Source organism: Quercus suber, unplaced genomic scaffold (assembly GCF_002906115.3).
Source record: "Quercus suber isolate HL8 unplaced genomic scaffold, Cork oak 2.0 scaffold_3B, whole genome shotgun sequence".
Taxonomy (NCBI): Eukaryota; Viridiplantae; Streptophyta; class Magnoliopsida; order Fagales; family Fagaceae; genus Quercus; species Quercus suber.
In genome coordinates, this window is record NW_027071805.1 from 1,109,026 (window position 1) to 1,136,341 (window position 27,316).

The 27,316-nt window shown below is 32.2% G+C and overlaps 1 protein-coding gene across 12 annotated transcripts; it reads right to left on the reverse strand.

Annotated features, from left to right (window-relative positions):
- Positions 1 to 7,152: 7,152 nt before the first annotated feature.
- Positions 7,153 to 26,283, reverse strand: LOC112028520 (TMV resistance protein N). Of its 12 annotated transcripts, none has more exons than XM_065770146.1 (16): positions 25,890 to 26,282; positions 25,289 to 25,794; positions 18,723 to 19,833; positions 18,272 to 18,544; positions 17,394 to 18,170; positions 16,134 to 17,294; positions 15,579 to 15,722; positions 15,420 to 15,483; positions 13,682 to 13,727; positions 13,394 to 13,570; positions 13,221 to 13,298; positions 13,068 to 13,140; positions 12,204 to 12,396; positions 12,009 to 12,071; positions 9,947 to 10,002; positions 7,153 to 7,687 (listed from the first exon to the last, which is right to left on the reverse strand). In XM_065770146.1, exons 2-6 carry the CDS (start codon positions 25,786 to 25,788, stop codon positions 16,212 to 16,214), a joined length of 3,744 nt encoding a protein of 1,247 aa, XP_065626218.1. In that variant the 5' UTR covers positions 25,789 to 25,794; positions 25,890 to 26,282; the 3' UTR covers positions 7,153 to 7,687; positions 9,947 to 10,002; positions 12,009 to 12,071; positions 12,204 to 12,396; positions 13,068 to 13,140; positions 13,221 to 13,298; positions 13,394 to 13,570; positions 13,682 to 13,727; positions 15,420 to 15,483; positions 15,579 to 15,722; positions 16,134 to 16,211. The 12 variants fall into 12 exon arrangements, with proteins under 12 accessions (XP_065626218.1, XP_065626217.1, XP_065626216.1 ...); XM_065770145.1 differs by lacking the exon at positions 13,682 to 13,727 and adding an exon at positions 14,696 to 14,768; XM_065770144.1 differs by lacking the exon at positions 13,682 to 13,727.
- Between the last annotated feature and the right edge of the window lie 1,033 nt (positions 26,284 to 27,316).

Below are 27,316 nucleotides of genomic sequence, written 5' to 3' on the forward strand. Positions count from 1 at the left end.
AAAAAAAAAAAAAAAAAAATTGTGAGATTGGATAGGGTGATAGAAATAATAAATAAGTTTTACTATTATATGCCCTAAAGGATACATTAATAATTCATTTTTGAAAATTTTTGTATGAAAAATGATTAGCTGTTTAAATGTCTTTCTCAATTCTCCGTAAAAACTTTTCTAAAATAGATGATTAATGTAAGTTCCAAGAGCATACATTAACGAGACTCATATTAATTTTCTTACTTTTCTACAACGCGCAATGCAATGTACATCTTTTTTCTTCCATCAATCACAGAAATTTGCCTTACTGCAACCACATAGTAAAGAACAATTTTCCTTTTATTCTTACAGTTTGGTTAATGTATGCCCATTGGAGCACACATTAATCGTCCATTTTAAAAAATAATTTATGAGATCAAATTGAAAAGGTGTAAAAAAAAAAGTTAGTCACTTTTTCATTTTTCAATAAAAAGTTTTCTAAAATGATTTACTAATGTATGTTCTAAAAGCATACATTTGTAAAACTCTTATTCATATGGTCTAATTATCACTTATATATTGTAAGAAACTTTTTTAAAAGACTAGTTTGGGTGGTACATGCACGTGCTACCCGAGTGAGAAAATTAAGATAGTCCTTTTTATTTGTAGAAATATGAAACCATGTACCAAAAAAATGTTTGTCATACAATTATAATCTCATTCATATAAGAATTTTGATTACACAAAACTAAGTTTACAAATATCATCTTCCAACAATCAATAACTGAATTTTACTAAAACATTGTCACAATATTTAATTTCCACAATAAATGTTGTCATATGCTGCAATTGAAGTTTTTTTTTTACCAAATACCTGCAACCATCCATAACGAAGACTTTGTTATTCATATTGTTTTTTTTTATCATCATACATTTTGTGTTTAGCTTCGATGTTTTGTTTACTTAGTTTTAGTGATCAAACTCCATTTTAAGCAAGACAATAAATAAAGAAGAACAAGATACAAAAGGTATATTTGTCATCAAAGCTTCCATAAGTTTATAGGTCTAGAACATTAAAACCCAGTAATTCAATGTTAGGTAACAAATAAAACACTCTATATCATCATTCCAACTTTTCAAGCATGACTGCCAAATAAAACTCAAATATAAATATAAATAAATAAAATTGAAACAAAGAGCAAACATCCAGTTTAGATATGTTGAAATAACACAATGAAGCTAAATTTACTAACAAAATCACATAGTGAAGCAAAAATAACAAGTGCAAAAATCTAATATACTTAAATTTAAAAAAAAAAAAAAAAAAAACCTATAAAATTAAATCCAATTACTTATACATGCAAATGAGAAATTCAACTCAAGACTTTTTGAGCTTTTGAAATCTCAAATTTAATTTATCGCTTTTTAAAAACCTTATAATTTAAATGTTTAATTTATTATTTTTGAAAATATAGGTGTAGAGAGTGAAATTTTATACCAATCACAAATTGCCATGTAAAACCACTAAATTCATGTAATACATTTAAAATAGCTAATTACAAGATACAACGAGCTACTTAGTGGGTTCCACTGTCATTATTCAAAAGCCAATGGCAATATTCCAAGTGTCAAAAAATAAAGATTATATAGAAAACCTAAGAACCAATCAAATGTTAGCACGTGTTAATTTAAATGACATAAGCATTATAATTAAAAGCTACCATGTGTTATTTTAAATTAAACCACTATGACTAATCAAATAATGTCATGTGTCCCTTGGAGAATAAGACATAAAGTCCATTCATTTAAATTATGACACATGTCATTAATGATAGTCAATCACGTGTCATCACATCTTCCCAAGACTCTTACAAATAGAGACCCTCCTCTCTCTTGTGGAGAGATATTCACACACATTTAGAAGTCTCGGAGCTCTTCCAAAACCAAGCTCTAAAGCCTCTAAGAACTTCAACCTACCACAATATGTGGGTTCAGCGGCAAATTGTTCCATCTGACACAATAAAATGGTTATATTGCAATGACAATAAATCATCACATAAAGTCCTAAAAAATACAACCCAATAAAAAGATGTGCTAAACACATAGTTCTAAACTTTATGCTAAATTTAGTTCCCACTTTCCCCATATTTGAATTAGCAAATCACTCTCTCTATCTCCCCCTCTTTCTCTATCTCGCCACCATCGTTGTCCACACCCCTTTTTTTCAAGGACTTCCGATTTTTCTTTTTTTCTTTTTTTTGCCCTTAATTAGCACATTGTCTGTGTTCTTTGGTTTTTTGTGTTAATTGTGGGTTTCAGTTAGCTCAATTGGTAAAGTTTCTAATGGTTGTATAAGAGATTTGAGGTTCAATTCTCGACTACACTAAAAACTGATTAGTGTCTTAGTCTGATGAAAAAAAGCTATCATCAGAAGTAAATGTCATAGGTTGAAACACTCTAAAAAAAGTATTATTTATTTAAATATAAAATAAAAAAAAAATGTGTCAACAGTATTTATCAAAAACTCAATTCCTTGACCAAGCAAAAAGGCACCTTTTCATCTATGATATAGAACCTGAAAATTTTGGAAAATAATGTGCATTGAGAAGAATAAAACAATTACTTTTCTTCTTCTTCTTCTTCTTCTTTTTAATAAAAAGAACGCATTTTGTTAGAAAAAATGCCAGTCCTAAAGTAGAAATGATGTATACAAAATCTCACCAAAAGAATACATAGATATATTCAGTTGGCCTATAAATTTTAGAAAAGGAGAAAACTGGATGCAGCCAACCACAAGCATCCACTCATGCAAAAATCTGAAAAATAAATACTTCAAGTTGAAGAGTGGAAAGCTTGACACCATCACAAAGGTCCAGTTTTTCTTTTTCTTTTTATAACTGGTTCATTATTAGGCTGTCCAAACATATGCATCAAACTAAGAAACACACCAATCTATATTTATATATTATTAAAAGCTGAAACGTGACATTTATTGTTGTTGAGCTCCTTTTGTGCCACCTCATCACCACGTCATTCGTCACATAATTATTATTTATTATTTATTCCTATTTTCTTTTTGACAAATATATATATATATATATAATAGATTATTGACTTTACATATTCATCTTTGTCGGTTTTAACATCTATATATATATATTTCTTTTTTATTTCCTTTTTTATTATAATTTTTACATTCACTTATTTTTTAAATACTTACTCTTTCTTCAACCTTTCTTCTTCCCTACCTTTTCATCTCCCCACTACCCTCAACTTTAATATTGTCATTCATCTTTTCCTTCATCTTCCTTTATTTGTCTCTTCTTATCCCTTCCCTCTTACTATAAATTTGTCACTTTTTTCCATTCTTTGCATAGTTTTCTCTCACAAAAGGTTCTCTCTCTCTCTCTCTCAATGTTTTGGTGGATTTTTATTTTTTATTGCATCTCTGCTTTAGATTGATAAATTTTTGTATTTTTAAGAACTCTAATTTAGGTTGATATGATTTAGTTTTGTGTTTTAAGTTATTATTATCATTATTTTTTTGCTCTTTGATTGTTAAATCTTATCCGATTATATTATAAAAAAATTAAAGATAGTTGATAAAAATAAATAGTATTCCATTATATAGCATAATTTGGATAATTTAGTGTTTATTGTTATATCTTTTAATTTTCATTATTTTATTTCTTCTTTTCTAATTTACTTAATATTGAAATTCAACCACATCCTTCTTATCATTAAATTATTTATATTTTCTCTCTCTTTTTGTTTTAAAAAATAAAAAATGTAATATTTTACTTAAGTGCAAATAAAAGAAAATTGCCAACGGGGCTTGGCTGAGTGGATAAGACTTGGACGCTTCGTGCAACACACTTAGGTTTGAGTCCCGCTGCCCACAGGTTTCCGTTGGTGGGTAAACTTAGTGATGAGGTGTACTCACAAATGTGAGGTGACTCCCACACAGTGGTACAGAAGGCCCCGAGATCGGGTTACCCCGACCTAGGCCACTGACTCCCTGCCCAGGGGTGTAATATGACCATAAAGACCCCATTTTTTCTTTCTCAGAAAAAATAAATAAATAAAAGAAAATTTTGCTCAATAAATTGTACTCATTTTTTTTAACATTTACACTTTTTCCAACTTTTCTCATTCTCTTTACCTTTTCATCTCCCAAACATTCTACCTTGATATCACTCTTCTTCTTTCTTTTTATCTTCCTTTATTTTGTTTCTTTTTATTATCATTCTCTTTGTATAAATTTGTCATTCACTCTTCCATTTTTTACATAATTTTCTCTCACAAAAAAGTGGTTATTCTCCACTCTTTCTCCCTCAATTTTTTGGTGGATTTTTATTTTTATTTTTCTTGCATATCTATTTTAGGTTGATAAAGTTTTGTATTCTTTAGAACTCTATTTTGGTTGATGGGATTTAGTTTTGTGTTTGAAGTTGTTGTTGTTGTTGTTGTTGTTTTTTTTTTTTTTTTTTTTTACTTTGATTGTTAAATATTATCATATTGCATTATAAATAATTAAAAATAGTATATAAGAATGTACTATTATTATATTACATAGAATTATTTGGATAAGTTAGTGTTTATTGTTATGTATTTTATTTTTATTTTTTTCTCATATCGTTTTATTTAACATTTAAATTCAGCCACATCCCCCATATATATCAGTAAATTATTTATATTTCCACTCCTTTTTTATTTTAAAATTTTTAAAATGCAATATTTTGCCTAAATTAAATAAATAAATTGTCCACATTAAGTGGAATAATGCTAGGGAAACACTCATTCACACACCCAATGCATCAAAGGAAGAATGNGAGAGAGAGAGAGAGAGAGAGAGAGAGAGAGAGAGAGAGAGAGAGAGAGAGAGAGAGAATTTACTCCACTTTGACATTACATAAGAAATAAAGTTAGAAAATTTAAAAATCAATTTTTTGACATTTTATTTAACCTTATTTATAATATATATATATATATAATTTTCATACACCATTATTTTCAAAAATCTAATGAACAATGCTACTTGTCATTTATTGTCTTTGCTATGCAAATCATCAGTTAGTAAATATATGATAATGATAAGAAGCGTTACAAATGAAATCACTAAAAATATATATGTAAAATTAATTAGCTACTCTCATTATTGTGTAGTAGTCTATAATTTTACGCATCCAAAAAAGTGGAATATATAGAATTTTCTTAAAGGTATGTGTAAAGATTCACTATATATGTGTGTGTATAAAGGTGAAAAAATGTATATTTAAGGTTTTTGTTGACTTAAAAACTAATGAAAAACCAGTAGTTAATAACTAAAATTATAGTATTAATAAAATATTTAATGAGACCATCCTAAAAAAAATTATCACGCACAAAGCACGGGTATGCGACTAGTAACCTTAAAAGGCATCACACATCGATCAGACAATTACTTATCAAGAAAAATTTAACAAGATAAACCGATATAATTAAGAAAAACTAGCACACAGGCATGGAGACACCAAAACCTGGACGAAGCCTTATCCCAATTACCAAGACTATGAAACCTACAGACTATTTTTTTTTTTTTTTATAGTAACCTATTGACTATTGAGCCGGTTCAAACAAATGTAGCGCAAAAGTTTTTGTCCAAGTCATAGGACACTAAGAGGGTGTTTGGTACTGCATTTTAAACAGCAGTTTTTAGTGTTTAAACAACATTACATGTATTTTCACACACTTTTTATCCACATATATTTTCAAAATATATAAACAACGTTATTAAAACAACATTAAATCTTTTCAGCATATTTCACAATTCACTTTTTCCCTAGCATTCACATTTTTCTAACACTCATCAAGCATCAACCAAATCAATCAATACCAGTAGAATAATTTTTATTTTGTACACATGACCAAGTAACCACGTAATACAGCTTTCTCCGATCTCACCCTGGTGATGCTTAACAAATCATACATTCAAGATCAATCAATTTGCTTTTAACACATATTTGAAAACAAACCTAAATTTCTTAAACAAGTGTTTCTTTGTTGCCCACGTTTGTACTGTAAATGTAATGCATGAACCATTTAGTAAGAAATTAAAATTTTAATACAATGATTAAAGAAATATATATAATCTTTTGGCTTCTAGAAGACTACAACCCAAAATCTAGTGTCATAGTGTACCAAAAAAATCATGAGCCACATTATCTTTCTTGCCAAATCTAGAAGTACCTATTCCCACCAAAGTACTTTACGTTTTGCCCCAGAGCTCTAATTCCTTCTTGCGCTTATCCCAACAATTAAATTTAAACTAAAGTTGGTGCCAGAATATCACCAAAATTTGATAGTTGTTCCAATTTATATATCAAGAAAAAGAGGGAACTTTTTCCTATGACTTATATTAGCACATGAAGATAATGTAGGTAATGGAAAACCAATGCCTTTCATTGCGCCTCATACAAAACCAATGACTTCAATTAGCACATGAAGATGAAGTATAGCGAAGTGAATGCATTTCACCACTCACCACATCAAATCGGTGTATACCCTCTGTCCCATTCCGGGCTAAAAACATCAAACACAGCCTCCATCCCACAAGTCACTGCCATTTCAAATTTTTTCACCGCCCACCACAAGGCACTGCTAAGCTATGTGGAGAAAATCAACGAATACGTAAAACCTAGTAATCAGCAAAAGACAGACAGGACAGAGGCCTTAAGGGCAATACTGCCAATAGCCTACTAGCAACTGTATATTTTGATGGTAAATTTGACCGGTGCCCTAATCCCGTATAGCCTTCTCCTGTAGGGGAACGTATGATAAAGAGTGTCAATCGGCCAGTATTGGCACTAAACATTGAACATCAAGACTCCCTTACCTTTGTTTTGGATTGAGATTCAAAATCTACATGGAAGAAAGGCATCGCAATCCATATCAGGGTTAGCTATATTTAGACATGGGAATAAATTTTTTTGCCTATAAAGGGCAGTATGAAGCTGTAAAAGTACCCCTTGTGATTGGTTTAATCACTCATTCTCTTCTATCTGATATGTTTGTCCATCAATCATAATGATAATGCTAAACATCCAACTAAGTCATCAACAATAACCATATTAAAGGACAGGATATTATGGGATAAAGATGATATCTGCTTTACTCTTGAACTTAAAGAATAAACAATGCAAATTTTGCATAATCAGGAATTATCTCATTAAATTTTCTCCCAGCTTGAGCAAACAGCCTTCAACTTACTTTGTTTCATACAAATGGGAGGGAGAAGTCCAAAAACTGAAAAAAAGAAATTATAAGTAAAAACATGATACACCAAAACTAAATGCCTTATGATCCTCACCAAGTCCTCCTAGGGAAAATAAAGATTAGGTACAAAAAGAGAGAGACAGAACACATTACAAAGAAAAACTTAAACGAAGGAAAGAAACATGATCCACCAAAAATAAAGACATCATAATCCTCTCAAAAAATATCAACCAACACCACCATGTAAATGGCATGGTAAACAATACTCTGTCATCAGGATGCCAAATGAAGGTCATGGATAGGATTACCAAAGAAATCTAAGGTGAAAAGTTGAGATGAAAATAATCAACAAAGAAATTCTTTGAACCGCTAAAAGACCTACACCACCATCCATCTAAAAATCAGCAAAGAAACTCTTTGAACTGCTACAATTGGCTCCTTTAATTGCACTCTCTCTTGGTACCTGAAAGATTCAAACATTGAAATCAAATTTACACATAGATGCCCTCAATAAAATAGAGCCACCTTGATCCCATTAAATTATTGTTATTTGTGTGATATTCCCTCAAAATAATAGTTAATGCACAAAGGATCAAAAAGCGATAAATGACCCATAGTAATAGCACTTAAAAAGACAATTTAGCATATGATTATATGAAAAAATGATGTTAAATTTGGTCATTTACAAGGATCAATTACATTGTCCACCACTTTCTCAAAAAAAAAAAAAAAAAATACTTTGTCCATCATATAAACAAGCTATAAGAAAAAGTTGCAAGCTGTTCAGATGCAATGAAAAAAACAATAAGCAGAAATCCAAATTATAAACCATGTGCTGGTTACAAATTCTATTGCAAAGTCAAATGCTAATTCCAAGTGAATGAATTTACTTTTCATTGGCTTTCGAAGCAGTCATAAATGCATATGTATTGGTAACAATAATTTGCACCAAATCTGAGGCAAAGACAAAAGATCATAGTGCATAAAGCACAAAGAAATATTTATTTTTATTTATTTTTGGAAGTCAAATTGTGTTTTATTTTAAGTCTTAGAAGTTAATTGGGTTATTTTATTTATTTCCTAGAGTCAAGGTTATTTTATGAATCAATCATTGGGACTTCCCAAATCAACTAGAATCAGGTTTCATAAGTCTAATAGAATTATTTTTTTGTCATAGTAATCTATATTTTACGCCTTTGGAGAATATTTACAATTTGCTTGATTAATAACAATTTCTCTTGGGAATTTTCAATAGTCTAGTGTTGACTCCCACCAATGCTAGATGCTAACTCCTAGGTCTTCTATCTTGCTTGCTGTTGACTCCAAAAAATACTAGGTGATGACTCCTAGGTGATCTTTATTATTATTATTATTATTTTTTAATAAATACTCCTTGGTGATCTTTATTGTTTCCATTTTTCAATTTTCGTGGTAGCAAGTTTTGGTTTTGTCCTATGTCATAACACCTAAGCCAGTCATTTAACAAGTGATGAGCAAACAAACACTCATTTGGGGATTAATTGAGCTTTTTATACAACCAAGAGAATAATGGGGTGTACAAAGCTTTAAACTACAGCCCCATCCCTTGCCAAGTTGCCCCCTAAATTTTGATTAGGACAAGATTATTCAAGAAAATATTATTTTGTCAATCACTAGTAAGCAAATAGTTTTAAACACATCTTCAAATGAATTGGTTGAAAAGCATTCCAACTAAATAATCTTTGATGAAGATAACTAAGGGTTTTCTCAATAGATGAAAGAGAGATATTTTTTCACATAAAATTCCTTAAAGGACAAGGTATACATTTGTTAATACTTGGATCACTGTTTTCCATGTCCATCTCAGCACTATCGTATCACAATTGCCACTTGCCACATTAGCTTGACTTGTAAGACTTTTTCCAGAGCCTCACAGTAAATAAACGAAATCCAAGCTTTTACGCATAAGGCCAGATGCATAAATGTTGTTTTTGCTAAAAGCATTGAGAATACTACTCCAATTAGATGTTTGTGTAGCTTGAGGCATGGCCCCTCCTCTGTGTTTGATAGTGTTAGGTCGTCCTAAGTGGCTTCTGGTTTGGTCCAAGTTGTTAGACTATTTCTTTATGTAGATTGCTTGTACCTTCATTAATTAAAGTTATGTTCATTTATTCAAAAGAAATAATAATAATAATCTAAATCCCATTATTGCATTAAGAAATTCAAAGAGTTGATGCTTGCTCATAATACAAAGAAAATATTGCATCTTTTAAATATTTATTTTTTGATCAGTAAGTTACACAAGCATCTGCTAGGTGTTGATTCCACTATCTTGACCTCCATCTACTCTATCAAATATATATATACATATATATATACATATATATATATATATATATAATTACTTTGACATTAACGTTTTTTTTTTTTTTTTTTAAAAAAAAAAACTGCACTTTAATGACAAAAAATTGAACCATGAGGACAAATGCAACTCATTTGACCAATGCACTTAAATAATCTACAGAAAATGACATTTTTTCCCCAAAAATATCAACTCAAGAAAATGCCCCAATCATGAGTTTCTAATTATGAAATATCTTATGGATTTAATTAGTGTTAGCATACACACCTCAATACACAACCATTTGAAGCATCCAACAATAATTATATTTACCAAATTCTCTACAAGTTTCACATCATCATATAGACATATTATGAAAGAGAGAAAGAGAGTGATTCACACCTTCAACATCTATTCATGTGCTATACTGCCAAGAAATTTTCTGTTGTGGGAAAAAGCTACGAGACAAAGACAAAGATTAAAAAACTTGGTATAGTGATTAATAGTTGCTAGTCCTAAATAAGAATAGTGAGGATAAAGAAGAAGGATAGGCAATGACAAAATTTATATCTTACACTAAAAATATGATATGTCTTGGTACTAATTACCAACACAACTTTACACTTTAATAGGCAGTAGATAAACCAAAATTAAAGTGTCAGCATTCGATACACCATTAAAGTTTCAGCATTAGATGCATTTCCATTAGTGATAGGTTCACTACCAATATATATATATATATATATGGTGAAAATTTGACTAATACATCTGCAGCTAATTTTCTTTATTAGTAATTTACATGTGCACTTGGTTGGTCTTATAACCCACAACTTCACCCTCCATTTTACTCTTTAAAAAGGAAAAAAAGAAAAAGGACATAATAATTACACATTTACCCATAATCTTAAACCCACAACCTCACCCTTCACCTTACATTTATAAAAGTAGTGCTTCACTAATAACCAAACAAATAACTGTAGCATTGTAGAGCACATTATTGGTAAAAACAATTCAAAACGAGTCTCCCAATTTAATCCCTACAAAGAAGTGCAGCACTCCTCAATTGATTTCAATTGCTTTTACTCCCTTCAATCATAATTAGTGCTTGTCAATTATTACAAACAAAACTAAAATTGTTAAAATTTAATAGGATCCCTGTTGTCATGTGTTTCTTGCATCCCTACAAATTGCAAATAGGTAATAGTGGGACTCGGGACTTTACTAACATCAACACTTATAGCTTCATGCAGGCACTTTGTTTTTTATAGATCCAATAGGCCAACAAGTGTTGGAAAAAAAGAAAGTGAACTAATGACACATGTCTTGTGCCTTGTACACTATATCCAACCAAATAGCAACCCAATTCTGAATTGACTATGCAATTCACAGGTAATAAGTAGGTAGTCCAAGGACTCCTCTATTGTAGCACAGAAAGGGCAAGAAGCATCATTGATTAAATTCCTCTTAGCAAATTCCCTTCTCAGTGGAAGACAATCATTTGTAGTTTTAATAGAAAAGTAAGGACTTTGAAAGGGAGTTTTAGCTCTCATAGGGCAACTGACATTTGAGAACTATATCTAAGTTCTACTTCTTTCGTCTAAGCATTCACTATGGAGAAGCCAATAGACTTACATGACTTTAAAGAGACATGACAGATTCATGGGACCAAATCAATTTATTTGCAACTCCCAACCTAGGAGGCTTCTTAACAATAGATTTGGTTACATGAGGTGCAAATAATACGTCGCCAATGCACTGTTCCATTGTGATGCTACTTAATCAACAAACTTACAAACCTTGAAATATGTGTTCTCCAAAACACAAAGGATCTTACTTTAGGCCAAAAGTTAGGGCTGATAGGAATAGAGTTCCCAATTCCCACTATCCATTTAGCTTCTATGAGAATATATCCCAAAGCATTTAGTATTATCAACAAATTTAGTAATCCCTATTCTTTTCAACTGGAAATCATCTTCATTTGGCAACCTCTCCCAAATTTCCAACAATTAGCTGCCTGAGTAGTCTAACATTGAAACTTTATTATGTTAGTTCTTTTCTAGTAAGACCTAGCATGGATTTATCAGGTTAAAAATAATGAAATATCACTGGAAAAACCAAAATCTCAACAAACACCTACCTCAATTTTTTTGGCCAAGAAAATTAAGGTAAAGAACACCTACAAGGCATATCACAGATCTTATGTTTTAATATCTTTTACTCATCAGACAAGGTTCATAAGTTATGAGAATTTCTTCTATCTTGTCCAAAATAATGGAACATCAGAAAAAACTGTTAACATGATTGATTGGCAATTGTCAAGCAGGCCAAATATCATTTTGGTTTAAAAGAATCAAATTATTGTCTTAATATTTGAATTCAAAATGTGAACTTGTCCTTAGTACTCCGAAAGCTAGAAGCACTTCAAAAGATGCCTTCCAGAACACAATACAAATAAATTACCTACCTTTTTAGCTGTAGAAGTGTAACATCTTGATGACCTTAACATAGATATAGTCCTTTGTAATAGCTGTTCCGCATTGTTTGTCAAACATAAAAACAAATAAAGATTTAAAAAATTAACTTTTACAAATAGAATTAAATTTCTAAATCTTTGACTGAATAATAAAATTTTAGTTCATGCCCTAGCAGAGGAGCTTACTTTTCACCTTACGTCTCCTTCTTAAGTGTTGAAGTTGATCCAGGCACCAAAAAGGGAAAAGAGGTATGGATTTTTGTAGTTATCACATGCTATCAAATGGAAGGCAAAATTGGTTAAAGAGATTTTCAAAGTAGAGTATGTGCTGATCCTCCCATTCTTGAATATTCACCAGAACATCACTAAAGCAGGGGATCTGCAAAACAACTTGTACAATGATGCCTTAGAGTTTTTAAACTTTCTTGAACATGACAAACTAAAACCAAAAAAAGAAACAACAAAAATAATCCTTTAGACTAATAGGACCTTTCAAGAATTTACCACAGTATGCATTACTTGATTCAGCTTGCCTTTATAGATCTAAGGTATATTGGTGTCTAAGAATTGAACCTGAGACACCTAATATATGAATGCAAGATCAATTTCTACCACTTCATATTAGGAAATCTAGTTCATATTTACTGCCAATCTGATTTACAACAGAACTGCAAAGTTTAGCGTTTTCTTCTAAATATGAATTAATCTCATTACATACTACTCATTGCTTGGCTCAATTCATTATTTATTATTCTTTAATTAGAAAATGCAACTACACCTTAAATGAAATCAAACATTGAAGGAAATTAAGCAATTACTTACTGACTCCTGTTAAAAAAGAATAATAATAAGTAGCCACATCACATGCACTTCACGCATGCTCTGAGGCTTTTTTTTTTTTTTTTTTGAGATTTAGTGTCATAATTTTCCATACATTCCAATTTGAGATACTACCGAAAACCTTAGCACAACTATAGATACAACCGAAAACCAAATAAATATTTTAAATCAATGACATTATTTGAAAACCTAAAAAGATGACAAAATTACATTCTTGGCGTTGGGATCTGGCTGAGAGCAGAAAGTGGAACCATTGTTGACAAAATGTAACCCGATTGTATCTCTGTTGCATTTAAAAAAAAAAAAAAAATCAAATCATAAATCAAATATGTAAGAGAATGAAGAAAACTTGATAGAACATACCTTTTGACTGATGACATGGTATTTTTCATTAAATTTCGTTGAATGTACCTTTTGCTGAAATTCCCAATGGTGATTGCTCTGCTCAATATGAAGAATAAGGAAGTGCTAGATGTTTAAATTTCACATAATGGAATCAGGTTCTGTATTAAGAATTTAAATTGCAAGGAACATACCTTTGGATTGACTATCGTGCACTGAAAATCTGTAGTGAATCGAGTTTGCTGATGTTAGAAAGTTTGACTATTTCGGAAATAGTATTTCCCACATTCTTGATAAATATTTGGAGCAAGGTCCTGTCCTTGTTCACCTTACTCTTGAAGTAGCAACACTAAAGAACCGTGTACCACCTCCTAAAAATTCTCACCCCATTAGTGTTCCGTTTGATTCTAAATTGCATGATACTTCCATAAATTTATTTAAAAAAGAGCAATAATTTAATAAATGTTAAAGGAATGTAGTACCTGATGCAATTGTATCAAACAAATTCAACCCAAAAAAAGTTTGTATCTAATGCAAAAAAGGGGGAAAAAAAGTATTGAGATGCTAATAACTGTTAAAATAATACCAGTATAAAATGAAGGCAGCCAAAAACTATAGTATCAAACCACCTCTCCCCCCCCCACCCCCAACAAAAAGCCCAAAAAAATAAATACCTTCTGAGTCACTGATTGTGGAAAATTTTCTCATGTTGTTGTGTAACTCCCAAAGTTTGTAAAATTCATGAGATGTTTAAAAGTTTCACATAATGGATTGCATCTGTTTCAATTTCAAGAAGATAAGAGCTAAAGAGAAAAGAGAGTGCGTCTATTTCAATTTCAAAAAGGATAAGAGATGATGAGGTTGTAAACTGCTGAGAACGTGGGTTTAGTGGAGGTTTTAAATTGTGGGCTTTTATTTTACAAATTTATCTCCCTTACTTGAAAAACTATAAGTGAGCAGGGAGGAAATATTCTGGGATATCTAAGACTTAGAGTTCGCGACTTGGAAGCTAGTAGTATAGAAAATAATAAATGAAATCAGGGTAGCTTTCTTATGACATAATACAGTGATTCTCTATACCTTCACTCCACATTCATATATCAAAACCTGAAGATTGGAAATAATAAGAATCTTATTTAAGTCTATTCCTTCAAGTTGATTTACAGCTCACCCAGCTTCTATATATAACCTTAATATCATCTCTCTTTTTTTTTTAATAATTTATTTATGGAAACCTCAATATCATCTTGAATCTTCATTCAAATTGAACTCAAGATTTTCATTTTTCGGTCAAAAAGTAATAATACATTGATTCAGCATACATAGCAAATATATGTTATAAAAACCATCATAGATTCTAGTACGTTCCAATATTAATATGCCTTCACCAAAGCAACAAAAAAATGGACATGAAAAACCAAAAACCAAATTGAATATCTAAGAATATGGTACATAACCCAAACATAAAATCCAGAAAGGAAGAAATTGGGCCTCACTGTTAACAACAGAGGTCTTGAGCCATTCCAAAACATTGAAGGTAACCTTACTTGGCACTTGACTGATGTTAAGCTAAGCAAACATTATGCACCAGAAGCAGACAAATATGATCAATAAAAGACAAATATCATAATAAAAGAAAACCAAATTGCAAGGTGGAAAGATATGACGCCACCAATTACTTCACAGCAACAAGGCCAGGTAACTTCATTACAATAAATGAATAAAAGAAATTAAATACTTATTTTATAATTTATAATTGCATTAAAATTCATGATTCCCTAACGAATGAAGAGAGAGAGAGAGAGAGGCACCCAAATATGTAACTAAAGGAGGCACACCTTGGTAGAGAATGGTGCCACTATGTCTTTAGGGATATTCTTTTACATCATAATTATGTGTTGTTTGCAAAATGAAGATGAAGAGATTGAATAAGGATGATGAAGGTAGCAAGAGTTAAGAGAAGCTTCATCTTTAGCCCAGTCTCAGCCTCAACCTTATTCTGTTCAGATAGATTTGGTTTATTCCATTGCCCAAGAGATTTAGAAAATAACCACAATTCCTCATAGCTTTCTCCTGTACTTTAGATAATTGGTTTTTTATTTACAACCATTGATGGAAAAGTGAACATGAAAAATTCTGCACATATGTGCTTCAGCTGAATGAAAAGCAATACAGATGGCCAATTACGATGGTTGAATTTCCAAATCTATAGCAACCAACCTAAATGGTATGGAATTTCCAGAACTCTGATGATTGAATTTGAACGACTTTGGAATCTCAGTTCCTGGCATTACAAGATAATCAGGTTTACTCTGAAATCAAAATCAATTTTGAAATATTTACATGTTGATCACAAACTATTATTGAGTAGAGGCTAACCAGCAAAGAAGTTATACGAGGCAACTATGAAATGATGACCAGAAGCATTGAATAGAATCACTTGCTAAAGCTTCAAGTCCATTGTCATGCAGACCAATCATTTGATGAAGTCCTCAGAAATTCCGATGCTTGATTGTTTCCAAGCTGCAGAATTTAATTATGTCACACAACAGTTCAATGAATAGGCAAATTGTCCTTTGTTAAACTGCAATAATTCGCTCCTGGAATTTTTCTATTGCGATTACTTAATAAAACAGAAATAGCAGGCTACAATCTCAACCGCGTAGCAACTTTCACTCCAAAATCACACCTTTTACTTTATAAACCGCTTTTAAGGAAAACAAATACCACATGACTCCAAGGGCCGTAAGCTATTACTCAATAGAATATTCAAGCGTGCAAAACACAACAAAAACTTGAATAAAAGCAAAAGACCATAAAAGCACTTCATTTATGTATATATGTCCAACAAACCAAGCAAGCACTCGTTGTATATTAAAAACATTACCATTCAAACAACCAAAAAAAGAGAGGGTTTGGAGTTGTAATACTTACTAGTGAAGGGGACTAACTTGGCGTTGGAGCAGATGGGAATCAGGGAAACAAAGAGTGGCATAATTCTTTGAAGTCTGATCAAGATGTCCTCGCTTTCTTCGGTGGTGGACCCATATTGAAATCAGAGTCATCATTTACACAGTCACGGGCCATTGAAGACGAACCCATGTAGAAATCAGAGTCATCATTTACACTGGCATGGGCCATTGAAGACGAACCCAAATGAAACCCACTACCAACACCTGAGCCTAACTCCAAATTTGGCTGGGCAAAGCCGAAGTCAAACCCATTTGTCAAATCAGGGAACAGAGTAGGCTCACTTTCTCTTTCATTTGAATCATTTAGTGACAAACTCAAATCACACCCATCATTATGAATGCCCTTCAAAAGCCTCAAATCATTTACAGTATTGGAAACCTCATGATCCATATTTGGACCAAGTGAAAATGCAAGGAGTTCAGAGTTATTAGGGGCCGATAATGACACATTCAAATCACCAAGAAAGCCCTTCAAACCAGGTTCAAAACCATAAGAAGTGGGGAAAGCAGGTTGAAAAGGCGGGAGCTCGGTGTCATTCGAAACTGAGGATGACCCACAACCATTCCTGTCACTCGGAAGCGGCAAGTAAGTAATATCTGATTTCTGAGGACAGCAGATGCATTCTACATTCACCCCCAACCATTTTATAAAATCAGTGTGATTTCCTAGCTCATAACCAATTTCACATCTAACCTCAACCTCCACCTGATTCTGTTCAGATAGATTTGGTTTATTCAACTGCCCCAGAGATTTAGAAAATAACCACAGTTCCTCGCAGCTATCTCCTAGGTATCGATATTTGAATATCTGTTTACAACCATTGATGGAAACGTGAACCCAAAATTGTCTGTCTATATGTGCCTCCGCTGAACGAGAAGCAACACAGACGGACAATTTTGGAAATATGCAACCAACCTTGAATGATATGGAATTTCCAAAACTCTGATGATTGAATTTAAGCGACTTTGGAATCTCAGTTCTTGGTAGTAAAATCTCAATTTCAGAATCAGATTTAGATTCAGAGTCAGATTCAAATTCAGAGTCGTCAAAGAGATCCATTAATATGTCGCTTCTTGCACCTTCACGGACTCTATTCTGTAGACTCCCTAGAATTTCTCCAAACTGCTTGCATTAAACAAAAACAAGAAATTGAAGTTTGTGAAAGAAGTTAACAAAAAAATTGTATCTTTACTACTTAATTATCAAAGAGAGAGACCTCACCTGATTCAATAATCTACTTGATGATTGTGGAAGCAAAGATGGGCATTTTTCTATTATAACACGTCTAATAGATTGTGGAAGCCTTGGATTTTGAATTTCCCGAAGCTCCGTACATTCACATATGTAAATCTCTTTTAATGTAGATAATCTAAAAATGCATTCGGGGATACTAACAATATTGGAGTTAGCTATAGTTATATGTCTCAATGCCGGGAAGAAATCATTCTTCATACAAAAATCTAAATCAATTAAAATTTTTTTATAGTGTATGAGTGTCGGATTTCCAAAACGTTCCTGAAGAATATCAAAGCCGTTGAGAGTACGGGTATCTATTTCCTCAAGCAGTTGCAATTTATTGGTGCTATCCCAAATCTTCCCAAGGTTTTCACATTGATGTATCTCTAATCTGATAATCCTTTTGGTGAGATATCTTAGTGATAAAGGCCATTCTCTGATATTACTTTCATACACACTGAAAATTTTTAAACATTTAATTTCAGGGTGAACAATGGGAAACTTCTCAAGCCTTGGGCATTTCCATAGAGCGAAACTTTTATTCAACTTGAGGGTGCTCGGAAGAATCTGAAGTTTCATGCAGTCCTTGAGGATCCAACGTTCGAGCTTATCAAGAAGTCCAATAGAGTCATGAATCTCAATTAAATTTTCACAATAAGAAATGTTCAATGTCTCTAAGTTTGGAGCGCATAAGTCAGGTAATCTTGTGATGGATTGACACCTTTCCAAAACGATACTTTTCAAATATTTGTAATGGCACCCCTAAAATAAAAAAATAAAAAAACCAAAAAAAAAAAATCATTTCATCTAATTTTAAAAATAACATTTAGGGAAATGAAGATTCACAAATAATAAACCCATACCTGCTGGAATAATTTTGCTATCCTAATGCAACCATTCGACACCTCCAATCCAACAAGTTTTTGAGGATAAAATTTGGATGGCAAGGAAAAATTATATCCTGACCATTCAAACCATCTTAATTCATTGGAAAGATATTTAAGTTTTTTGGAATTTTGTACATTCTTAACAATAAGAAATTTGAGATTTTCCATCTTCTTGAAAGCTGAAGCTTTTAATGATACTGTTATTGGTTCAGGTTCGCACCAAATTATGCCTCGAATTTTATCCGACCCCTAGATAAGACAAAGAATTAGTTGCACTTCATTACAGAATCCAACAAAAGTATAATTATTTTAAAAACTTTAAACGAAATATATATATATATATATATATTTTCTTCAATATTGAAAAGGAAAAAATAAAGAAAAAATATATTTGGAAAAATAAAAGGTTAAGCAAAAGAACTTATACCTTATATCTAGTTAGTAATTTATTAGCATCCTCAGGACACCATATTCTACTGCGATTTTCAAGACCTTCAGATTCTTCTTGAACTATTTCTCTACCCATTTGTTGTAGCAAGTCATGCATCCACAATGTGCCATGTTCAACGGTTATGAGACATTTATCAATCAGCCTTTCAATACCAAAATCTGGATATAAGTCGCAAGCATCTAATATCTTTACAACGTAATCCTTGCTGAATCCCTTAAAGAAACATGCAATATCAAGAAAAATATGTTTTTCATTTTTATTCAATCCAATAAAACTTATTTTGAGTATCTCTTGAATTTTTTCATGTTGAATGTTCTTATACATTTCACATGCATTTCTCCATTCACTTATACTTTTTTCACACAAATCAGAACCCATTACTTTTAGAGCTAGTGGAAGTCCTTTAGCATAAGATATAATCAGCTCTGCAAGTTCTGAATAACCTTCCTTGGGCTCATTTGTGTGGAAGGCGTGCATATTAAAAAGATCACGAGCTTCCCATGGACACAGTTCTTTGACCTTGTAAATTAGACGACCTTTTGGAAGAGTGGTTAGCACATGTTTGTCTCTTGTTGTTATAATGACTATACTCCCTGAAGCAAACCAGTCACATTTTCCAAGCAATTTTTTTATTTGTTCTGAATTATCCACATCATCGAGAACTAAAAGAACCTTTTTACAACAAATTCTCTCCTTTATCAAATTGGTTCCTTTGGATTCAATGTCTACCTTCAGATAGTTATCTTGTAAGATCTTAGAAAGAAGTTTCTCTTGTAGTTGTATCATGCCACCTTTTATAGACTCTTCTCTAACCTTCTCCAGAAAACAGCTTCCTTCAAATTGATGAGCAATTATGCTATAAACAACACTTGCAATTGTAGTCTTACCTCCTCCAGGAAGTCCATGAATCCCTAAAATGCGAACTTCATTTGACTCAATATTTAAATGTGACTTTATGTCCTTTACTCGAGAATTCATTCCAACCAGGTATTCAGCATCATATAATGGTCTCCGATTAAATGTAGCACTTGATATTTCTTTAACAATTCCTTGTACAAAGTCATATTCAGATTTATATGTAGTGCGGCTGCCAATCACATAGCAAAAGAAAACATAACATATAATGAGTTAGATTAGCAGATGAACGAAATTTAAGATATCTAGTTTTGTGAGTCATAAGATACAACTAACACGTTTTTAAATAAAGTACATGTAGATTTCAGATATATCATTTCTCTTAATATTAACATAATCTTTTTTTTTTCTCTTTAAATATATGCCTTGTAGATTACTTTCGGAATCTTAGCAAGTAGTTGCATGAAAACTCAGCTCTTGTGAGGTATCATATTTATTGGAAACCCACTACTAGTGGTAGCATATTTAAAATATTGTGTATCCTAAAAAAATTGTAACACCCTAAATTTTTTTTACATAATTAAAGCCCAATATAATTAAATTTGGTCTCTCTTAATTGTATTCTTGCCCTTTTAAACAAAAAGAAAAAGTCCTACAATAAAATTTATTGATCAAATTTATTTTAAAGCAAAGCCAACAACAAAATTTAATAATTGCCGATCTTAAATCTTTTTTGGGGGGAGGGGGAGAAGCCCAACAACAAACTTACCAATTACAAGCTAATGAAAATTTTTCCAATTAAAATGAAAACCCTAACCAAAGAGAATTAGAGAGACAACTTCTACCTATAGAACAACTACCTCCACACATAGCTGTTGTACTTGTGAATTGTATCTCTCTCTCTCTCTCTCTCTCTCTCTCCCCATGACTGTATATATTGTTAAGACATATGTGAATCATGTCAAGAACATATGTAAATGTAGAATTGGCTAATCCTTTGACAAAACACACTTTACTTATAATTAGATAGATCTAGGATGTGTTTAATACTTCAAAGAATAAGATTTCAAATTCTAGTGTTAAAGTCATGCAAATCTGTCCAAAAATCAAGTGAAGAAGTAATGGATTTTAAAACTCGACAGCTAGTATCTATCGAGATTTAAAAGGTTGTTTAAGCCCGATACTCGATAGCTCTCAACAGATAACCTATCTATCGAGATTTATGAAAATCAATTTTTCAAATCTGATTTCACTCCAATCTGTGGATACATGTTTAGGCTTTCTTTTCTCACAACCCTAAACATATATAACGATTATTTTAAGGGCCGTCACTGTTGATGCAACTCAATGCAAAAGTTTTTCACAAGCATATTGTGACCAGAGACATATGCCCTAGTTCATCTTTTTCTTTTCAAAAAGCTGCTGTGTTTGTATACCATAGGGTTTTGTAACCAAGGAGTTTCGTGACCTTCATCTTGGGGTGAACGTCAAAACACCCCTTGCTCGGACTTTGCTAAAGGTCTGAGGTTTCTGAATATGGTGATGACATTTGTTCTACATACCTTGTCTCACCATAATTCAATTACTGAGCCTCGTGCTCGATTTTTGTTATCCCTTATTAAGGGACTTACTATAGATTTTCACAACCCTAAACATATATAACGATTATTTTAAGGGCCGTCAATTTTGATGCAACTCAATGCAAAAGTTTTTCACAAGCATATTGTGACCAGAGACATATGCCCTAGTTCATCTTTCTTTTGAAAAACCTGTTGCGTTTGTATACCATAGGGTTTTGTAACCAAGTAGTTTCGTGACCTTCATCTTGGGGTGAATGTCAAAACACCCCTTGCTCGAACTTTGCTAAAGGTTTGAGGTTTCTGAATATGGTGATGACATTTGTTCTATATACCTTGTCTCACCATAATTCAATTACTGAGCCTCATGCTCGATTTTTGTTATCCCTTATTAAGGGACTTACTATAGATTTTCCCTCTCACTTCACTCTCCCTTATAGATGTCTATAAGGATATGGCGACCCATGATAAGCTCATTTTTTCTTCTGCTATCACGAGGATTCTCCGTCATGTGTCTATCTCCTATCTCGAGTCTCCTCACTTTTCAGTGATGTGTGCCATAGACATTGCTACCGTTAGACGAAGCGAAGCCCAGCTTCGACCGAAGCGGCCATGGACCGAGACATCAACTCCTCTAGTTTTTTCTGCTCCTTCTACTTCTGCGGGTGGTGTGACCCTCGAGGCGGTCATGGCACAGCTTCAGCGCATGGATGCTTGCCTTGATACACTTATTACTGAGTTGTATCAGATAAACACCCGTGTCAGTCATATTACATGACAACAGGCTCACCTTGGTGGCTTCGTAGAGTCTCCCTCTCCTTCTCTAGAGACTTCTGACGACGAGGATGACAATGGTGACTGATGGTGCTGCCGATAAGGATGAGGATGAGGATGCTAGCTCTTCCAGTGATGATGAGATAACTGTTTCTCAGTGACTTACCATTTTTCATTCGTGACAAAAAGGAGAAGTAGTTTTGGGTATGAGAGTAGTCATGTACATAGGGGGAGAGTTAGTTATAGGAGATATATTTGTTAGGGGGAGTGTTTTCTTTTTAAAGGATGTAGTGAGGACTCATTGTATCTTTTCTTTTCTTTACTTTTGAGATACATTGTTCTTACGTTGTGATAGCAAACTTTGTATTCTTTTTGATATATATATATATATATATTGAGGTTGTTATTACATTCTTTCACATATCTCTTCATATGTTGTTTCTTTTCTCTCTTTATGCACATACTTCTTATTTATTGTATGCAATCTTTTATTTCTGTCTCACACTAAGATGTCGTGATGAGTTTTGTTTAAAGTGTTTCAGAAATACAGGTTGTCAAAGTCTTTCTTGTCATGAACTCTCTTCTTGCAAAATTTTTCAAAAGTTTGTGTTATGATAGATTTTATTGTATTCAACAAGTGAGTATGAGTAGAGTGATTTATGACTTCTCTCATATGTTCATTTGTTTGTTGTGGTTTTGTCACAGATTGCCGAAGGAGGCGCTTGTTAAGACATATGTGAATCATGTTATGAACATATGTAAATGTAGAATTAGCTAATCCTTTGGGTAGATCTAGGATGTGTTTAATATTTCAAGAAACAAGATTTCAAGTTCTAGTGTTAAAGCCATACAAATCTGTCCAAGAATCAAGTGAAGTGCTAGATTTTAAAGCTCGATAACTAGTATCTATCGAGATTTAAAAGGCTGTTTAAACTCAATGCTTGATAGCTCTCAACAGATAACCTATCTATCAAGATTTATGAAAATCGGTTTTTCATATCTGATTTCACTCCAATCAGTGGATACATGTTTAGGCTTTCTTTTCTCACAATCCTAAACATATATAAGAATTATTTTAAGGGCCGTCACAGTTAGTGCAACTCAATGCAAAAGTTTTTCACAAACATATTGTAACCAGAGACATATGCCTTAGTTCATCTTTCTTTTCAAGAAGCCATTACGTTTGTACGCCGTAGGGTTTTGTAACCAAGGAGTTTCATGATCTTCATTGTGTGATGAATTGAAGAACTTTGCCGCCAACATCTTTCTCAAGTTGGTGGTTAGTCACATACTTGAATCCATGCATTAAATTGGTTAGTCACGTACCGAGAGTCATGCATCAAAAGGATAGATTGTCACTACAGAACAAATCCAATTAGGTATTGAGGTAAGGATTCAACTGTAGGTTAGTATAAAGTATTGAGATTCCTTTACTTATAATCGCTTGTTGTGATAATAATAGATTCTCGAGAGTGGTGACCTTAAAATCACCCGGTAGGGTTTTTGTCTTTGAGGTTTTCCCATTCATAAACAAATTACCGTGTCAATTTTATTTTCCACTGCATATTAACTTAGTTAATGATTTGTTTGTGCTACCGCGCTATTGCATGTTAATTGGATTAATTAATTAACTTGGCTAAATTAATTGGTTAATTCATCACTAGAGGTCAATACATTCTTAACCTATCATATATGACCAAGGTTATTAGGATTGAGATCTCACACAAAATCAATGAGAGGGTTTGGGGATCAGATTGTAGAATCAGGACAAGGATCGTAATATCCTACTTTCTAATTTAAAAAAAAATAAAAACTAAAAAAATACCTATATTTATAATTTACAATTAATTTTTATAGGAACATAGAACAAAAGTACTTTAAACAACACAAAACAGATAACAATGCATAATGTTTCACATAAATAACATAAACTAAATAATAATGATTCAAACAACACCATAAACACACTCAAACATCGTGACCAAAGTTTTAGTTATCTTGACTAGGTTTTTCAGAGTAAGGTTGATCATCTTAAACAACATTCTCAACATTGTTAGAAACCACATGGCCCGCATCATCCATTGGATAATTATCAAAATCTCTTAATGTTGCATTTGGAGGTTCATTCACTTCACTTTCATTGACATCATCAAACACAAATTCATTACTAATCTCTAGTCCTTCATGCACTAGCTCTCTACTCTCTAGTCTCTTTCTTCTCTTCTCTTCTCTTCTATCTTTTGTGATTTTGTCGATTAGGTTAGGGTGCGGTGAAATTTTTTTTTTTTTTTTTTTACATTTTCATTTTTTTTTTAAATATAAATCTAGGCAAGGGTAGCTAGGTTGATCTATTTATTACGTTTTTTTTTAATTATCAGTTTGGGGCCTTTGGGCTCCATTTGGAGGCCGAAAATAAACAAGAAAAAATAATTGAATTTTCCTTAATAGCACAAGATCTTTAATTTCATTATAGGATCGCAATCTTATAAGAATCTAAGATCCAGACCGGGATCCCACACAAATCCCACTTTAGTATAGATCCTAGAGAGATTTAAAACGTCTTAATGATGTAAGATTTTAATATACTAAGGTTTGGATTGGGATCTTGATAACCATTTACATGACTAATGCTGTAGTGCTGCCTGTGTTCGATGTAAGTTTCATACTTAAAGTTTGATTTTGACTCTTGTTTAGCAAAGTAACTAGTAAGTGTATATTATATTTTATTAATTGATATTTTTGAAAAATCAGTGACCTAAGATCACTACACGTGTTGTTCAATGACGGAAAAAATCAGTACGTGTAGTAGTTATGGGCACTAGCTTATAAAATAGTATTGTGAACTTTATGTTATATTATTTTATATATAAATTTCATAATTGTGCTTTTTAATTGTTTTGTTAAATTGATGGTATTGTACTCGGATTCCCGTGGCTCTAAGTGTATTGTATTCCATTTCACTTAACAATAATAATAATTAATCTTAGAAATGATAATGAAGCTAATAGTATTAATAATGAAGATTTTAAGATATAAAAATTTGTAAAAAAAATTGTAAAATTTCATGTGTTTTGAGTTGTTTTTTTTTTTCTTTTTTGGTTTGTTTGATAATATATTCAAGTTCTTATTTTTTTTATTAGATTTTGCATAATTTAAGTTTCTTTAAAAAAAAAAAATTTAAAGCCACCGTTGTCCACTACCAATTTTGGAAAGAAATAATCAACAAAATTTTGGAAAAAAAAAAAATATATATATATATATACACACACACATGGGTGAAACTCTTAACTAGAAAGGTTAAAAAAAAAAAAAAAAAAAAAACATTTAGATACGTACCCTTCCTCATAATGCCATCCAGAGACACTAGCTGCTTTACTTAGGGCTTCCCTCCATCTCGGCATCTTCCCCATGTTATCCTTGAACTCCTTTTCATGGTTAGCTAGCGCTGTCTCAAAGTTTCCCAATTGATTACGTACTTCTCTTGGTTCTACATTATAAAAAATCGGTCGAAGTAGAACCATTTGGTCATTTTTCGAACACTCAACAATCTTAACAAGTTCGTTCAAACACCATTTGGACTCTGCATAGTTTTTAGAAAACACAATAACTAAAATCATTGACTCTTCGATTGTTTTGAGAAGTTCCGCAGAAATTTCTTCTCCCCTCGGAAGCTTATTGTCCATAAAGGTGTTAATGCCTTTTTGTTTCAAAGCCTCATATAAATAGGTAGTAAAACCTCTACGGATATCTTCACCTCTAAAGCTCAAAAAGACATCATACTTCCATCGGCAAGTGGAATAAGAGGAGGAGACTCCTTTGTTGGTCAGGAAATCCATTGGGATCTATAAGCAGAAGATTGAGAAGATAAGAGATTTGATAAAGTGGGGGAATTAAAAGAAATGGGAGAAAGTGAACGCATGGAAAAAATGAACTATACCTTTTTGACAGTAGGATCACGGTTTTGACAATTGAGTCTTGCACCAGAAGAGCCCCGGTTCAGTGAGGCTCAGACTTGATTGAAATGCTCTGAATCAGTGCGTTTGATTGCGAAATTGATAAAAGGAGTGAATTGAATCAGACAGAGAGATCAAAGTGAAATGGAAATTTGGAGTTAAATAGAAGAAAGTTTTAGAGTGAGAGTGGGTGTGGGTGTATGTAAAGGAATTGTGAGTTGGCATTTGGCATTTGTTTGACAACAGCAATGTAAAGTATCACGGGTCTTCGGCTTTCCATCCAAGAAAATTTGGGAAAGGAGCCTTTCATGTGTGAAAGCAGTCCCACGCTTTTTCAATTTCCAGGAAACTAAGAGCAGAAGTAAATGACAGAACATAATAGTTTTCTATTCTTACTTTTTCCTGACAACGCGCAATGCAATATACTAATTTATTCCATGATCCACGCTTTTTCAGTTTTCAGGGAACTAAAGGGTGGTCAAGATTGATAGCTGTTAAAAGAACTTTTAATCTCAACCATTAATTAGAGAAAGTTAAAAAAAAAAAAAGGTAACAATTTGGAAAGGGAAAGTGAACACTTTAAGAAAAAAAAAGCCTTTCATGTACGAAGCAGTTCCACGCTTTTTGAATCTTCAGGAAACTTAAAGCCTTTTAATTTTCACTTCATTTTTTATTAGTCTATTTTTTTTTTCACTTTATCCGTATAAAAAAATTATAATATTTCATGTATTTGTGTGATTTTTTTGTGACGTTAATTTATTCAAGTTATTTCTTTATTAAATTTTATATAATTTAAATTTCTTGATGATCATTTTAAAAAAAATTTCTAAAGTTACCGGTGTTGGTTCCCCACCATCACATTCATGGTGTACTACTGACATTTATGTCACATTATCACAATGAGGATATAAGCGCCATATGTCAGCCTACATTTACAGCTTCGATTAGCAAAATGTAAAGTTATATCTAATATGATTTTCGAATCAATTCCACTACTAAATAAAAGCTGAAGAATCATTAGGAAGGGGAATAGGAATGAAGGCCTTGAAAAAGAGCCTTTAAAGCAGAAAAATTCCTACGCACCTTCAGTTTTCCTAAGAAGTTAAGTAGAAATTGCAAAACAGTAACTTTTTGTTTTAGACTCACCCTCTTTATTCCATAGAAAAAGAAAGCAGTTTGAATATGCCACCAAATAAACAAAAAAACAAAAGCACTAAAAAGTAAGAAATCCCTCTTCCTTGAAGTTTCCGTGGTGCAATCTTTCCAACCAACAGTTTGAATATGCCACCAAAAAAACAAAAAAACAAAAGCACTAAAAAGTAAGAAATCCCTCTTCCTTGAAGTTTCCGTGGTGCAATCTTCCCAACCAACAGTGCCACGATGTTTCAGCTTTCCTTCCAATAAGTTAAAG